This window comes from Stigmatopora argus, chromosome 16, assembly GCF_051989625.1.
Source record: "Stigmatopora argus isolate UIUO_Sarg chromosome 16, RoL_Sarg_1.0, whole genome shotgun sequence".
Classification (NCBI taxonomy): Eukaryota; Metazoa; Chordata; class Actinopteri; order Syngnathiformes; family Syngnathidae; genus Stigmatopora; species Stigmatopora argus.
The window spans coordinates 13,358,665-13,375,860 of record NC_135402.1 but is presented as its reverse complement, the minus strand read 5'-3'; the positions used below and the strand labels follow the sequence as shown (position 1 = coordinate 13,375,860).

Here is a 17,196-nt window from a genome sequence, read left to right as displayed (position 1 = left end):
CGAATAAAAATGAGCAGTTGCGCTGTGTCTTGCACGTCCGTGCTTTCATCCAGTGCTAATGAAAAAAAGTCAAATTATTTCGTCTTCTGCTGCAGCTGGGCATATACATTACTCCCGATTTCTTCAACGCGTCTGGTCATTGTACTCACCGACAGACTTACAGCATTAAATGCATCTTTCTTCTCGGGACACACCTCTTCCGCGACAGTATCCATACATTTCTTAACAAACTCTCCGTCAGTGAAAGGCTTACCGCTGCTTGCTATCAATTTAGCAACCCAAAAGCTGGCCCGAACGGATGCCTGGTTCTGCTGAGATAGTAGTCCACTTTTTCGCTTTGAGAGTTTGTCTGCTCGTATTTGGCCTTGCAAGCTATCATACTTGTCTTTGTGACGGGATTCATAGTGTCGGTAAAGATTGTATTCTTTGAATACCGCCACCGTCTCTTGACAAATGAGACAACCAGCCTTTTCTTTGCATTGAACAAAAAAATAATCGTTTGTCCACTCCAGGTTAAATACCCTGCATTCTGAATCAATTTTTCACTCACCTAACTTTTTCGCCATTATTCCGTTCTCAAACAGGTTGCAGTTTTTATATGCTTGAATAGTCCGCGATGGTCCCAGGGCTCCGCCCTCACCTGCGATCGTCCAGATGTCTCGGTAACACTGCTCGTGCATGCAACGGTGGACGTGCCCGCCTGCATCAAAGGGAAACACTCTCCCCGCGCGTGTCACCAAAGAAGCAATGCGAAACCCCGCTTCACTGGGATGATTTGTGGGCTCAGCAGGGGTGCAATGAACCAAACACAAGATTAAAACGTCCCAGTCTTCAAGGCCAAATAGGAAAAAAAATCAGATAGTGTCTCTGGTATTGTTCAGAGGGCCGGTCCAAATGTGCCGGCGGGCTGCATCCAAAAAAAAAATAAAATAAATCATCCGATAGCGTCTCTGGTATTGTTCAGAGGGCCGGTCCAAATGTGCCGGCGGGCCGTATCCGGCCCGCGGGCCGTAGTTTGGTGACCCCTGATCTACACCAACGCGTGCAGTTTGATCGCCAAGTTCAGTGACTTCTTCAGTATAGCAGTCCGGGAATAAGCACTCTTGGGCGGGCATATGTAGCAGAACCGAGCCGTAAAATGACAGCAATCGGGTCAAATCCATCCTAAAACAGCATTTAATGATTAAATACAAATACTGGAGATCTTTGGACATTAGAACGGAGCCCAGGGAAGAGAATTCCTCGGTAAAATGTCGCGATGATATCGCGATGGAGGCAAAAAACGTCTATATTCATCCATTCGCCAAACGGCTCAAAATGCTCTCAAATTCGGTCAAATCCAGCTGAAAACAGCATTGAATGATTAAATACAAATACCAGTATTTGTATTTAATCATTAAACTAACAAATACTAGTATTTGTATTTAATCATTAAACATTGTTTGAACGAACGTTCATTCGGCGACCTGTCCGTCTGTCAAACGTCCGTCGGCAAAACGTCTTTAGGCGAATCATCCGGTCACGACATCATCATTGCTCGCTATGGGCACACCAGTATCACACCTGCCACAAGCAGGTGCATGTCAATGTTCCCTCTATTTTTTCATGTAAAACATGCTGTAAAACACGAAAAACATAAGAGTGGACAGAGTTACTGCCACTGGCTGCCGCTTAAACGGCGCCATCATGGGGAAAGGGGTATAAAAAATAAATAAATAAATAAAAAATAAATAAAATCCGAACTTTTTTTTTACTGCGCGCCATATGATTGCTGCTGCGCAGAGAAGACGAGAGTAGTGCGCAATTGCGCACGCGCGCAGCTTAGAGGGAACATTGGTCCTGATGGTATTCACCCGAGGGTCCTCCAGGCACTCGCTCCGACCATAGCACTTCCCCTCGCATATCTCTTCATACTGTACTTGCAATCAGGTGACATCCCCGAAGACTGGAGACGGGCCGTCATCTGCCCTATCTACAAGAAAGGAGACCGAGAAGACCCGTTGAATTACCGACCGGTCTCCCTCACTTCAGTAATCTGCGAAATGTTCGAATCTATTACCAAAACGTCCATGATGGCCCATCTCCAGAACGCAGCGGCGATCTCCGATAGTCAGCATGGCTTCGTGTCCAAGAGATCCTGCCTCACCAACTTGCTGTTGATGGAGGAATGGGTCACTCAATTAATGGACGATCGACAAATTGCCGACCTGGTCTTCCTGGACTTCGCCAAGGCGTTTGACTCGGTCAACCATCGCTTGCTACTCCGCAAGTTGGAAGCGCATGCGATTCACCCAGCGGTCGTGAGGTGGATTGATGCGTTTTTGGCTGGCCGCACCTTTCAGGTACAAGTCAACGGCATACTCTGAGACTCACAACGCCCCCAGCGGTGTCCCCCAAGGCTCCGTTCTTGGACCACTGCTGTTCGTGGTGTTTGTAAACGACCTACCAGAGCACATCTCCCAGCGGGTTCTCCTCTTTGCCGATGATGTGAAGCTCGTTGCTCCCCGGAGCGACTACGAGGACCTGCGTAGGTGCCTTCATAATGTGTGGAGATGGTCGAACCTGTGGGACCTGCAGCTCAACATCACGAAATGCAGTGATTTGGCTATTGGGGCTCCTCCTGATGCACCTCTTGACTTTGAACCGGGACGCCTGGAACTGGAACGATCTCAACGGTGCAAAGATCTGGGCATCATTGTCGACGACACGTTCAAACCAACGGCCCAATGCATCCAAGCAGCCAACAAAGCTCGCGGAGTGCTGTTCCTGATGTTCCGGTCCTTTGCCATCATCACAGCAGACATCTTCCTTCCGTTGTATGTTTCCCTGGTGAGGCCGATTCTCGAGTATGGGATCCAAGCCGCATCACCGTACCTCGCCAGGGACATCCAGCATCTGGAGCGGGTCCAGAGGCTTGCAACGAGGATGGTCCGCGGCCTCAGCTTAATGTCCTACGAGGAAAGATGCCAGCGACTCAACCTGCCGACCCTTGAGGCTAGGCGTCTGCGAGGGGACCTGATACTGGCCTACAACATCCTCCACGGTATCTACAACATGCCCCGCGACCTCTTCTTCACGCCCGCACCTGATTGTGGTCTGAGGGGTCATCCGTGGAAGCTGTATCCTCGCAGGTTCCGGTTGAATCGGCGGAAGGCTGCTTTTTCAGTGCACATCGCCGGTCCTTGGAACCGGCTTCCGCAGAGTGTGGTCGAGAAGCCGACGGTCGCCCAGTTCAAGAAGGCTCTGGATGACGTTTTGGCCGTGAACCAGTGACTACACCACGTTTTGTTGCACATTTCTTGTATCTTTGTGACATGGCCCTTAGCCTTGTGCTTTTTCTTGCCAATAAATTGAATTGAATTGAATTTGTATCATTGAATATCTCGTGCATCCATTATTCAATATGGTTGGTGAAAAGCAAAAGGCTTCTACTGAGGGAGGTGCAAGGAAGAGGCAAGCCATTTCATTTGAAATGAGTGGCAATAATAACGAAGCTTGATGCGCGTGACAAAGTGGTGAGCGTTGCACGTGAATACAACTTGAATCGTTCGACCGTCAGTACCATTTATAAACATAAAGATCGAGCAGCAGGACCCAAATATTGAACGTTGCACAAAGTTTGCAAATCAATTGAATGATACCATACAGTGCTACCGCAACATTTATGATGAAAAAAAGAAAACCGCAATCGTCATTAGATAGCTTCTTTCGGCCAGTTTCTAGTAAATCTCTCTCTCTCTCTAATGTATGTATACAGTACTGTATGTATTCTCTCCATGTTATTAAATGTTTTTTCAGTACAAACCAATGCGTGTTACTTATACAAGCCTTAAACATACAAATGCACTTATATAAACCTTCAATATACGTACATAGGCCTTAAACATAAATTATAATACAAAATATAGCACTGAGCAACTTACAAACAAATTCAAATTATGAACAATCGCTCGGAACCTAACTCGTTCGTAAGTAGGGGAGCATCTGTACTTATCTTACATAAAACATAAAACACTTTTCCATCACTCCTCGCGCGGGGCACAGCTATCTTACCTAGGTCCCGGGGCAGCCATCTTACCTAGGGGGCTGCCGTCTTAGTAAACGTGCTCTGACTGGCAGATGCGAGTAGCCTTGATTTTGAAATAAGACAAAATTCCAATTTAATTTTTTTTCATTGTATTTTTTGTTTGAAAATGACAACTATTGGAGTAATATACACCATCGAAATAATTGAGATATTTTGACATTAGAAGCAATATGGCTGCCACAACATCTTAAACTTCTGGTAAGAAAATTGTAATTTCTGTAATTAGAAAGCATCAGGTTCTCATTTTTCTTATTTTGCATTATGATTTAGTAACACATTTTAACACATTAGTACAGACGCTCCCCTACTTACGAACATTCAACTTACGAACAACGGTACATACGAACATGTCTGCAAATTGCGTTTAAGTCCAAAAATGCTCGCAAGTCCAATTTTGTATTTCGCGTCTTTTTCGGAGTAGTACTTCTTTCCGCCGCTAATACCGACGCCTGGCGCTGTGAGAGCTCAGCTCACCCAGCATCTACCTTCTTCGTTGCAATGCGGAAGTGCGTGAATGTATCTCCAGTGTGCAAAGAACCTTTTTCATTTGTATCATTAAATATCTCATGCATCCAATATTGAATATGGTTGGTAAAAAGCTAAAGGCTTCTATTGAGGGAGTTGCAAGGAAGAGACAAGCCATTTCATTTGAAACGAGTGGCAATAATAACGAAGCTTGATGCGCGTCAGAAAGTGGTGAGCGTTGCACATTCAGTACCATTTATAAACAGAAAGATCGAGCAGCAGGACCCAAATATTGAACGTTGCACAAAGTTTGCAAATCAATTGAATGATGCCATACAGTGCTACTGCATCATTTATGATGAAAAAAAGAAGAAAACTGTGCAATCGTCATTAGGTCGCTTCTTTTGGCCAGTTTCTAATACATAAATCTATCTCTCTCTCTACAGTACTGTACATATTCTCTCCATTTTATTAAATGTTTTTTTTTTCAGTACAAACCAATGCGTGTTACTTATACAAGCCTTAAACATACAAATGCACTTATATAAACCTTCAATATACTTATATAGGCCTTAAACATAAATTATAATACAAAATATAGCACTAAATCAACTTACAAACAAATTCAACTTATGAACAATCGCTCGGAACCAATTGCGTTCGTAAGTTGAGGAGTGTCTGTACTCCCTATTAAAAGCATGAATATGGAGGTGAAAATTGGAAATTAGCGGGGCGGCTTATATGCAAGAAAATGTAAAATTCAAAAATGTTAAGGCAATTTTAAGGGTACAGCTTATACGCACGGGCACCTTATATGCGAGTAAATACGGTATATTTGTTTTTGTTATGTTACGAGCGCGTTGCCATGAAAAAAAGTCTCTGTCTCTCTCCCCTCCGCGAAATGCGTCTAATTTTAGTACTATTAAACATCATAACATAGACTTATTTCTCATCTCATTTTCTGAAATGCTTTATCCTCATTAAGGTCGTCGGGGGTGCTGGAGCCTATCCCAGCTGACTCCGGGCCAGAGGTGCGGGACACCCTGAATCGATGGCCAGCCAATCGCAGGGCACAAGGAGACTGAGAACCATGCACACACACACCCATACCTAGGGGCAATTTAGACTGTCCAATCAGCCTACCATGCATGTTTTTGGAATGTGGGAGGAAACCTATGCAGGCCCAAGGAGAAAATGCCAACACCACACACGTGGACGTGACCTGGATTTGAACCCAGGGCCCCAGAGCTGTGAGGCCGACAGGCTAACCACTCGCCCCACCGGGCCGCCGCCCTAGACTTGTTTCTTTTTTCAAATTGAATAATTTGATATTTTGCATTTACAAAGACAGGCATATTAACTTCCTTATGATATTGACCCTAATAATTTGCTTTTGATTCATACAGTCTCAGAAATACCACTTGATGATTTTTCTCAAGATTTTCCCTTTAAAGTAACACATTTGTAATCCTATTAAAACCATGAATATGGAGGTGAAAATGGGAATTAAATTTAAAAATTTCAAGGCAATTTTCAGGGTGCGGCTTATACGTGCAGGCGGCTTTTATGCGAGTAAATACGGTAGTACAGACACTCCCCTACTTACGAACGAGTTATCCGAGCGATTGTTCATAAGGTGAATTTGTTCGTAAGTTGCTCAGTGCTATATTTTGTATTATAATTTATATTTAAGGCCTATATAAGTATATTGAAGGTTTATATAAGTGCATTTGTATGTTTAAGGCTTGTATAAGTAACACGCATTGGTTTGTACTGAAAAAACATTTAATAAAATGGAGAGAATACATACAGTACTGTATACATACAATAGAGAGATTTACTAGAAACTGGCCGAAAGAAGCTATCTAATGACGATTGCAGTTTTCTTTTTTCATCATAAATGATGCGGTAGCACTATATGGCATCATTCAATTGATTTGCAAACTTTGTGCAACGTTCAATATTTGGGTCCCGCTGCTCGATCTTTATGTTTATAAATGGTATTGACGGTCGAAAGATTCAAGTTGTATTCCCGTGCAACGCGCATAGAGCTTCGTTATTATTGCCACTCATTTCAAATGAAATGGCATGCCTCTTCCTTGCATCTCCCTCAATAGAAGCCTTTCGCTTTTCACCAACCATATTGAATAATGGATGCACGAGATATTTAATGATACAAATGAAAAAGGTTCTTTGCGCACTGGAGATACGTTCACGCACTTCCGCATTGCAACGAAGTGGGCAGAAGAAGGTAGATGCTGGGTGAGCTGAGCTCTCACAGTGCCAGGCGTCAGTATTAGCGGAGGAAAGAAGTACTACTCGGAAAAAGGCGTGCAATACAAAATCGAACTGACGAACATTTTTCGACATAAACGCAATTTGCAGACATGTTCGTATATACCGTTGTTCGTAAGTCGTATGTTCGTAAGTAGGGGAGCGTCTGTATTAATCAACCCACTAGTCATCTCAACTACCATAGGTGTATGTTGAAAGTTGTTCCTTCATAAAAATAATTAGGTTACATAAGTTAATTGTCAAGGAAAGTACAGTGGTATCTTGATATACAAGCTTAATGTGTTCCGGGACTGAGCTCGTATGTTGATTTACTCGTATCTCAAATCAATGTTTCCCATAGAAATGAACTATTGTATTTACTCGTATATAACCCACACCCTTAAAATTGTCGAAATTTCACAATTTCTCACGTATAAGCCACCCCGATTCACAATTTTCACCTCCATATTTATGGTTTTAATAGGGAGTACAAATGTGTTACTTTGAAGGAAAAATCGTAAGAAAATCATCACACGTGGTATTTCTGAGATACTTTATGAATCAAAAGCATATTATTAGGGTCAATATCATAAGTTAATATGCCTGTCCTTGCAAATGCAAAATATCAAATTATCCAATTTGAAAAAAGAAATAAGTCTATCTTGATGAGAACCCGATGCTATTTAATGAAATTAAATCACAATTTTCTTATCAAAAGTTTAAGATGTTGTGGTGGCCAAATTGCTAATGCCGAAATATCTCTTTTTTATGGTTCATATTACTGCAAAAAATTGTCACTTTCGAACATGAAATAAAAAGAAAAAAAATCAAAGCGGAATTTTGGTTTATTTCAATCACAAATGTACAATCATTTCCTTTCTGTGTTCCGAAAGGGAGGGTGTTGTCTGCACGTAGACAAATTCAAAAAGGAAGTAACATAAGCACAACCAGGAAATATGCCCATAGCGGTTTGGTTTATTTCAATCACAAATGTACAATCATTTCCTTTCTGTGTTCCGAAACGGAGGGTGTTGTCTGCACGTAGACAAATTCAAAAAGTAAGTAACATAAGCACAACCAGGAAATATGCCCATAGCGGTATACGTAGTGTTCACTAAGTCTCTGGGTGCAATAATAGCATACACCAGGGGTGGTCAAGTCCGGTCCTGAGAGCCCCTATCCAGTCTGTTTTCCATATCTTCCTCCTCTACCACACCTGAATCAAATGATCAAATCATCAGCAAGCTGTCCAGAAACTTTATACCAATCCCAATGGTTTGATTCAGGTGTGTTGGTTGAGTTAGACATGTAAAACAGACTGGATAGGGGCTCTCGAGGACCGGACTTGGGCACCCCTGGCATACACATTACGCAGGTATCAAGGTTTATATTTTAACAATCAACTGCAAGACCTTTGATCAGCCTTAACTATTGTCATGTGGTGACATGGTAAACGCTACGCTCAAAGCAGATTTAACTACGGTAAGATGGCGGCACCCTGAGCGAGCAAAAGAAGATAAGTAAATATACTCGCGTCTGCGATTCAGAACACGTTTAACTACGGTAAGATGGCCGTGCCCCAAGCGAGCAGTGACGGGGAGCGTGAGTTTTTTCACGTTTTATGCAAGATTTGGTGTATTTTTTCCTTGAATTATCTTCATAGACGTCAAAATACATTTTGTTTAGCTTTTTCTGTTGATCTTTTTTTTATTTTGAAATAAATGACCGTATCAGCCGCATTGTCGTGTCGTGACGTCACGGCGCCATTTGGTTCATATTACTCCAATAGTTATCACTTTCGAACAAGAAATGGAACGGAAAAAAAAATCAAAGTGGAATTTTGTTTTATTTCAAAATCAAGGCTACTCACGTCTGGCCAGGCCAGTCAGAGCACGTTTAACTAGGTTTAGACGGCGGCACCCTTGGTAAGATTCATTATTCAATATGGTTGGTGAAAAGCGAAAGGCTTCTATTGAGGGAGGTGCAAGGAAGAGGCAAGCCATTTCATTTGAAATGAGTGGCAATAATAACGAAGCTTGATGCGCGTTGCACGGGAATACAAGTTTGCAAATCAATTGAATGATGCCATACAGTGTTACTGCATCATTTATGATGAAAAAAAGAAAACTGCAATCGTCATTAGATAGCTTCTTTCGGCCAGTTTCTAGTAAATCTCTCTCTCTCTCTAATGAATGTATACAGTACTGTATGTATTCTCTCCATGTTATTAAATGTTTTTTTCAGTACAAACCAATGTGTGTTACTTATACAAGCCTTAAACATACAAATGCACTTATATAAACCTTCAATATACTTATATAGGCTTCAATATACTTATATAGGCCTTAAACATAAATTATAATATAAAATATAGCACTGAGCAACTTACGAACAAATTCAACTTATGAACAAGCGCTCGGAAACTAACTGGTTCGTAAGTAGGGGAGTGTCTGTAAACTGGCGTAGTAAACTACGGACGATTCTTAGTATTTGGTAGCTCTGTATTTATTTGTAAATGGCCATATTCATTCATCTTCCATACCGCCCATCCTCGAAAGGGTTGTTGGAGCCAAACCCAACTGTCTTCGGGCGAAGGGTAGACTACACCCTAGACTGGTCGCCAGCCAGGTGTAGGGCACACAGAAAGACAGACAACTGACAAAATTGAGGAGCACTTCACAGAAAATAACCCAAATATGTAGCAGGGAATACGACACATTACCAATTACAATGACAATAATACGGTGTCTTTTAACGCAGATGCCTCACTAGCAGAGGAACTGAACCATTTCTTTGCCCGCTTTGAGACTGAGAAATCGGATTCAGTCTGGACACATCCACCACCTTGCAGCAGTACACTGAAGCTTCAGGAACATGAAGTGAGACAGGTACTGCGGACTATGAACACCAGGAAGGCTGCAGGCCCTGGCGGAGTACCTGGGAAGGTGCTCAAAGCCTGTGCTGACTAGTTGACTGGGGTTTTCACAAAGATTGCATTTTTTCAGTGTTTTTCCCCCGTTAGTCAATGCGAATGGCGTATATACTACTTCTCGTTTGCAAGTGGTCGTGCGTTATCCTATTGTGAGGACATTTGTGTGCATCGTTTTGGGAATATTTTGAAGGGAATACAAAAGCAAACAATCGATAGGTTGCATGTGAAAGTCAGGGTGGAGGCGGGGCAAATAGAGCCAACAAGGCCGGAAGATCAAAGGTATCAAAATTTAAAACAAAATTAGAATTTAGTTTAGTGTAAGGTGAGATTAAATGTATTTTTGAGTGTGTCTGACTTGTAATCCAAGTTCATTTAAATTTGTTTGTTACGTTACGAGCGCGTTGCTGTGCAGTCAGGGTGGAGGCGGGACAAATAGAGCCAACCCGTGCGGGAGAAGGGTATCAAAATTTAAAACAAAATTAGAATTAAGTTTAGTGTAAGATTAGATTAAATTTATTTTTTAGTGTGTCTGCATTGTAATCCAAGTTCATTTAAATTTGTTTATGTTACGAGCGCGTTGCCGTGCAAAAAGTCCCCCCCCCTGTCCGTCTCTCTCTCTCCCCCTGCGAAATCCGTATAATTTTAGTACTATTAAACACATTTTAGTAATATTAAACCACTAGTTATTTGTTACTTTATTAATAGATGGCGAATTAGAACAAATACAAATGTTTTTCCAATCCAATATCCTGTTTTGGGTGTTTATTCAGAGGGTTGGAACGAATTAATTTGTTTTTAGTTCATTTCTATGGGAAACGTTCGTTTGAGTTACGAGAATATCGACATACGAGCTCAGTCCCGGAACGCATTAAGCTCGTATCTCGAGGTGCCATTGTACCAGACATTCTGGCTAACAAACTCTCCCACCTTGGACTATCCTCTTCCATCTGCTGCTGGATTAAGAACTTCTTAACCAACCGTCCACAAACTGTTAGACTTAGTCCTCACCTCTCTTCCTCCATTACATTGAGAACTGGCTCCCCTCAAGGCTGTGTACCGAGTCCTCTTCTATACTCCCTGTACACATACGACTGTACACCGACCCACCAGTCTAACGCCATCATCAAATTTGCCGATGACACCACTGTGGTCGGACTCATCTTAGGGGTGGATGAGTCTGCCTAAAGAGATGAGGTCAACAAATTGTCTTTGTGGTGTTTGGTGAAGAATCTCACACTAAACACCACGAAAACTAAAGAAATTATCCTGGACTCTCGCAAACGCAGCATAGATCTGACCCCTTTCCTCATAAATGGAGTATGCGTAGACAGGGTCCGGTCCTTCAAATTCCTGGGGGTCCACGTTACGGACAAGCTCTCCTGGTCTACCAACACCACGGCAGTAGTGAAGAAGGCCCAGAAACGACTCCATTTCCTGAGGGTACTCAGGAGGAACAACCTGGACACTAAGCTTCTGGTAACCTTCTATAGAGCCACTGTTGAGCGCATCCTGGCATACTGCATTACAGTGTGGTACGCTGGAAGCACGGCAGCAAACAGGAAAGCCATGCAGAGAGTGATCAACACCGCTTAGAAGATCATCGGCTTCTCTATGCCCTCACTGGATGACATTGCCAGCCCTCGCTACCTCAGTAGAGCCGGGAAAGTTGCTAGGGACCCATACCACCCTGGTCACAACCTGTTCCAGCTGCTGCCCTCTGGCATACGCTACAGGTCTCACAAAGCACAGACAAATAGACTTGGGGACAGTTTTTTTCCCACAGCCATCAGGACTCTGAATTTGCATTAGCACGACACACAATCCCTTCTGTGCAATAACTTTGGGGTGTGCAATAACATTGTGCAATATCTTAGATTGTGCAATATTTTAGAATATATCTTGCCAGGACGTGACTTTATATTTTTATATTACTACTTGGTTTTTTTTACTGGGAAAACGCACTTTGTGGAGTAGCACCACCAATTTCGTTATACACAGTTGTGTATGATGACAATAAAGGCTTTTGATTTTTGAGACAACCACTCACATTGCCACCAAGTGGGAATCAAACCCAGGCTGCACGCACCAAAGTCAAGCAGAAGAACCACTGCACCATCGGGTGCCCCTAAATGGCCATATGCAAGGAAAATTTACAGTTTCTTTTTGTGAGGCTGAAAATAGTCTGCTTGCCAATGGTGATGTCCTCAGTTGATTATGTCAAAATTTCTGCAGGTTTTATTTACTTTTCATAGTGTAAGGAGGGAGCCGTCTTATCTTTATTGCACAACAGAACAACAAAATGATATTTTATATTGTCTTTTCTTATTAAGTAAGGTAACAGTGACTTTCATAAATGAATAATGAGAAAAGTAAATTATTTACTTATTGACAGAAGTTTGAAGTTTAAAATTTTAAAGAAAGATGTCATAGTTATCGTGATAATTATCAATATTGACTGATTTTTTTTAATCGTGATAACAATGCTTGTCATATCGCCCAGGTCTCACAGGAGGTGCTTCAAGATCCTTGTTTTGTAATAATGGTAAGATTTTGTTTTTATCTTGAAAAAAAGAACAAGTAACGTTGCTTTCGCCTTTTAACGTTTCTCCAGCAACCCCCGTGACCCTAATGAGGATAAAGCTGTTCAGAAAAGGAGATGAGACCTCCTTACCCGTACTGACGTGTTAAATTTGCATTTCATAATCAAAATGATTTTGGGGGAAAAAGTATATTGACTTAGAAAATCGACATGATGCGAGTGTTAAGAATTTAAGTAAGTCCGTACTGACGTGTTAAATTTGCATTTCATAATCAAAATGATTTTGGGGGAAAAAGTATATTGACTTAGAAAATCGACATGATGCGAGTGTTAAGAATTTAAGTAAGTGGAAATAAATGATTGTGAATTAATAATCAACTCCAAAAATAATCGCCACATTCGTAAAAAAAAAAAATCATCGTGAGACTAATTGACTAATTAGAAAATCAACATGATGCGAGTGTTAAGAATTTAAGTAAGTGGAAATAAATGATTGTGAATTAATAATCAACTCCAAAAATAATCGCCAGATTCGTTTAAAAAAAATCATCGTGAGACTAATTGACTAATTGTCAATTTAGTCAAGGGATTAGTCAGGAGAAAAATAATCGTCTAAAAGTGGAAATAAATGATTGTGAATTAATAATTATCAACTCCAAAAATAATCGCCAGATTCGTTTTAAAAAATAATTGCGAGAATAATTGACCAATTGTCAATTTAGTCAGGAGAAAAATAATCGTTTGGGACAGCCCTAGTCAGGAGCCAACGCTAACACCGCTTACTTGCTCTTGTAGATATGCATGATCCCGTGGACAACCTCCACCGATGGGTTCCCGCTGAAGAATGATATTTGCTGAGGCAGCTGCTCCGAAGGCGAGATGGGCGCTGCGCTTGCAGCTTCATCATGACTGCCGCAACCCCCCGGATCTTGGCCGCCACCTTTATCTACACACACAGTCATAGATTAGAAAAAGTACGTTTTGCCACAGTAAACTCACGACTCATAGCTGCGGCCGCTGATGACCTGGACTGGGTTCGAAAGTTTCGATGACCATGTCCCCCATGGACCGGCTGCCCATATGCTGATGCAAGACTGCGCTCCTCTCCTGCGCAGTTTTGCCACTCAAAGCCACCCGGGCCATCGTTAATGATTTATCCCGAAGCTGTTCCTCCGACATGTCGCCTGCTGAGGACAAAAGCGATACAATTGCATTCTGAACAGGCTCTGATAATGCAAGAGAACGTCCATTGTTCTTCGTCTAGGTGGAGTAATTGCAGTCAGCTCGTTAGCTTAGCCAGCCGGCTAGTACAACGGCACCCGACGTCATTGCCTTTACTCACCGGCAGAGTAGCTGAAGCCTTGCGGGTCTGGAGACTGGTCGGCGATTTCCAAGCGGATAACCACCAGCGACACGGTCATGTGTCTTCTCCTAGGAAGCAACAACAGAGAGGGCTGCTGCTGCCAAACTATCAGTCAAAACAGGAAGGGAGCTCACAATAAAATCAGTATCGCAAGCGCTGTCACTCACAACAAAAATTGTGACAAGGAACACGATCAGAGTTGTTTCTACTGCACATGCGCAAATTTGTGTCACTTCCGCTCCAGCGATGGCAATATTTTCATCGGTTTGACCGAACGCCGTTACATTCGTTACGTTACATAACGAAACTACTTTTCGCTGTAACTTCTAACGTAGTGCTATTGCTCACTCTATAACGGCCCTATTGTTAGTGTACGAGCGGAACCAAGGGGAAAGTCTCCCTCTCGTTTACTTTACCTGTACGGATGAGTGCAGGTGAGACAGTGAGCAAACATGATTTACTTTTATTCATCTGAAACTTAGCAGCGCTCTCACAACACACAGAGGAGTACCCAGAGAAAACCCAATGCAAGGCCGAGAAAAACATGAAAACAAAAGAAGGTCCGGACCGGGATCAAATCATTGATCGCAGATGTGATGCCGACACACTAACCACTCAGGAACTGGGCCGCCCATGCCCTTCGTTCCTTTTCGACCTCGTGCGCGCAATGCCACGTGCTCTTTTTTTTGCCGTGGAAGATTTCTTTAATAAAGACACGGAAAACAAATGGGATCCCAGAGAGGTCTTATATTTATTTATTTATATATACATATATATACACACATATATACATAGACACACACACACACATAGACACAGACACACACACACACAGACACACAGACACACACACACACAGACACACAGACACACACACACACATAGACACAGACACACACACACACATAGACACAGACACACACACACACATAGACACAGACACACATAGACACAGACACACACACACACAGACACACACACACACACAGACACACACACACACACAGACACACACACACACACAGACACACACACACACACAGACACACACACACACACAGACACACACACACACACAGACACACACACACACACAGACACACACACACACACAGACACACACACACACACAGACACACACACACACACAGACACACACACACACACAGACACACACACACACACAGACACACACACACACACAGACACACACACACACACAGACACACACACACACACAGACACACACACACACACAGACACACACACACACACAGACACACACACAGACACACAGACACACACACAGACACACAGACACACACAGACACACACACACACACAGACACACACACACACACAGACACACACACACACACAGACACACACACACACACAGACACACACACACACACACACACACACACACACACACAGACACACACACAGACACAGACACACACACACAGACACAGACACACACACACAGACACAGACACACACACACAGACACACACACACACACAGACACACACACACAGACACAGACACACACACACAGACACAGACACACACACACAGACACAGACACACACACACAGACACAGACACACACACAGACACACACACACACACACAGACACAGACACACACACAGACACACACAGACACACACACACACAGACACACACACACACAGACAGACACAGACACACAGACACACAGACACACAGACACACAGACACACAGACAGACACAGACACACACACAGACACACACACAGACACACACACAGACACACACACACACAGACACACACAGACACACACAGACACACACAGACACACACAGACACACACACACACACACACACACACACACACACACACACACACACACACACACACACACACACACACACACACACACACACACACACACACACACACACACACACACACACACACACACACACACACACACACACACACACACACACACACACACACACACACACACACACACACACACACACACACACACACACACACACACACACACACACACACACACACACACACACACACACACACACACACACACACACACACACACACACACACACACACACACACACACACACACACACACACACACACACACACACACACACACACACACACACACACACACACACACACACACACACACACACACACACACACACACACACACACACACACACACACACACACACACACACACACACACACACACACACACACACACACACACACACACACACACACACACACACACACACACACACACACACACACACACACACACACACACACACACACACACACACACACACACACACACACACACACACACACACACACACACACACACACACACACACACACACACACACACACACACACACACACACACACACACACACACACACACACACACACACACACACACACACACACACACACACACACACACACACACACACACACACACACACACACACACACACACACACACACACACACACACACACACACACACACACACACACACACACACACACACACACACACACACACACACACACACACACACACACACACACACACACACACACACACACACACACACACACACACACACACACACACACACACACACACACACACACACACACACACACACACACACACACACACACACACACACACACACACACACACACACACACACACACACACACACACACACACACACACACACACACACACACACACACACACACACACACACACACACACACACACACACACACACACACACACACACACACACACACACACACACACACACACACACACACACACACACACACACACACACACACACACACACACACACACACACACACACACACACACACACACACACACACACACACACACACACACACACACACACACACACACACACACACACACACACACACACACACACACACACACACACACACACACACACACACACACACACACACACACACACACACACACACACACACACACACACACACACACACACACACACACACACACACACACACACACACACACACACACACACACACACACACACACACACACACACACACACACACACACACACACACACACACACACACACACACACACACACACACACACACACACACACACACACACACACACACACACACACACACACACACACACACACACACACACACACACACACACACACACACACACACACACACACACACACACACACACACACACACACACACACACACACACACACACACACACACACACACACACACACACACACACACACACACACACACACACACACACACACACACACACACACACACACACACACACACACACACACACACACACACACACACACACACACACACACACACACACACACACACACACACACACACA

The 17,196-nt window shown here is 43.5% G+C and overlaps 1 protein-coding gene across 4 annotated transcripts in view; it reads right to left on the bottom strand.

Annotated features, from left to right (window-relative positions):
- The window catches only part of brap (BRCA1 associated protein), a 36,971-nt gene extending 22,675 nt beyond the window's left edge, over positions 1–14,296 (bottom strand). Inside the window, exons 1-3 of one of the 4 annotated variants that reach the window (XM_077621968.1) lie at positions 13,640–14,296; positions 13,323–13,484; positions 13,081–13,243 (exon numbers count right to left, since the gene is read on the bottom strand). In XM_077621968.1, coding sequence (XP_077478094.1) covers positions 13,081–13,243; positions 13,323–13,484; positions 13,640–13,718 — 404 coding nt within the window. In that variant the 5' untranslated portion in view covers positions 13,719–14,296. The remainder of the gene's footprint in view (positions 1–13,080; positions 13,244–13,322; positions 13,485–13,639) is intronic. The other 3 variants (XM_077621967.1, XM_077621969.1, XM_077621966.1) reach the window with 3 other exon arrangements.
- Between the last annotated feature and the right edge of the window lie 2,900 nt (positions 14,297–17,196).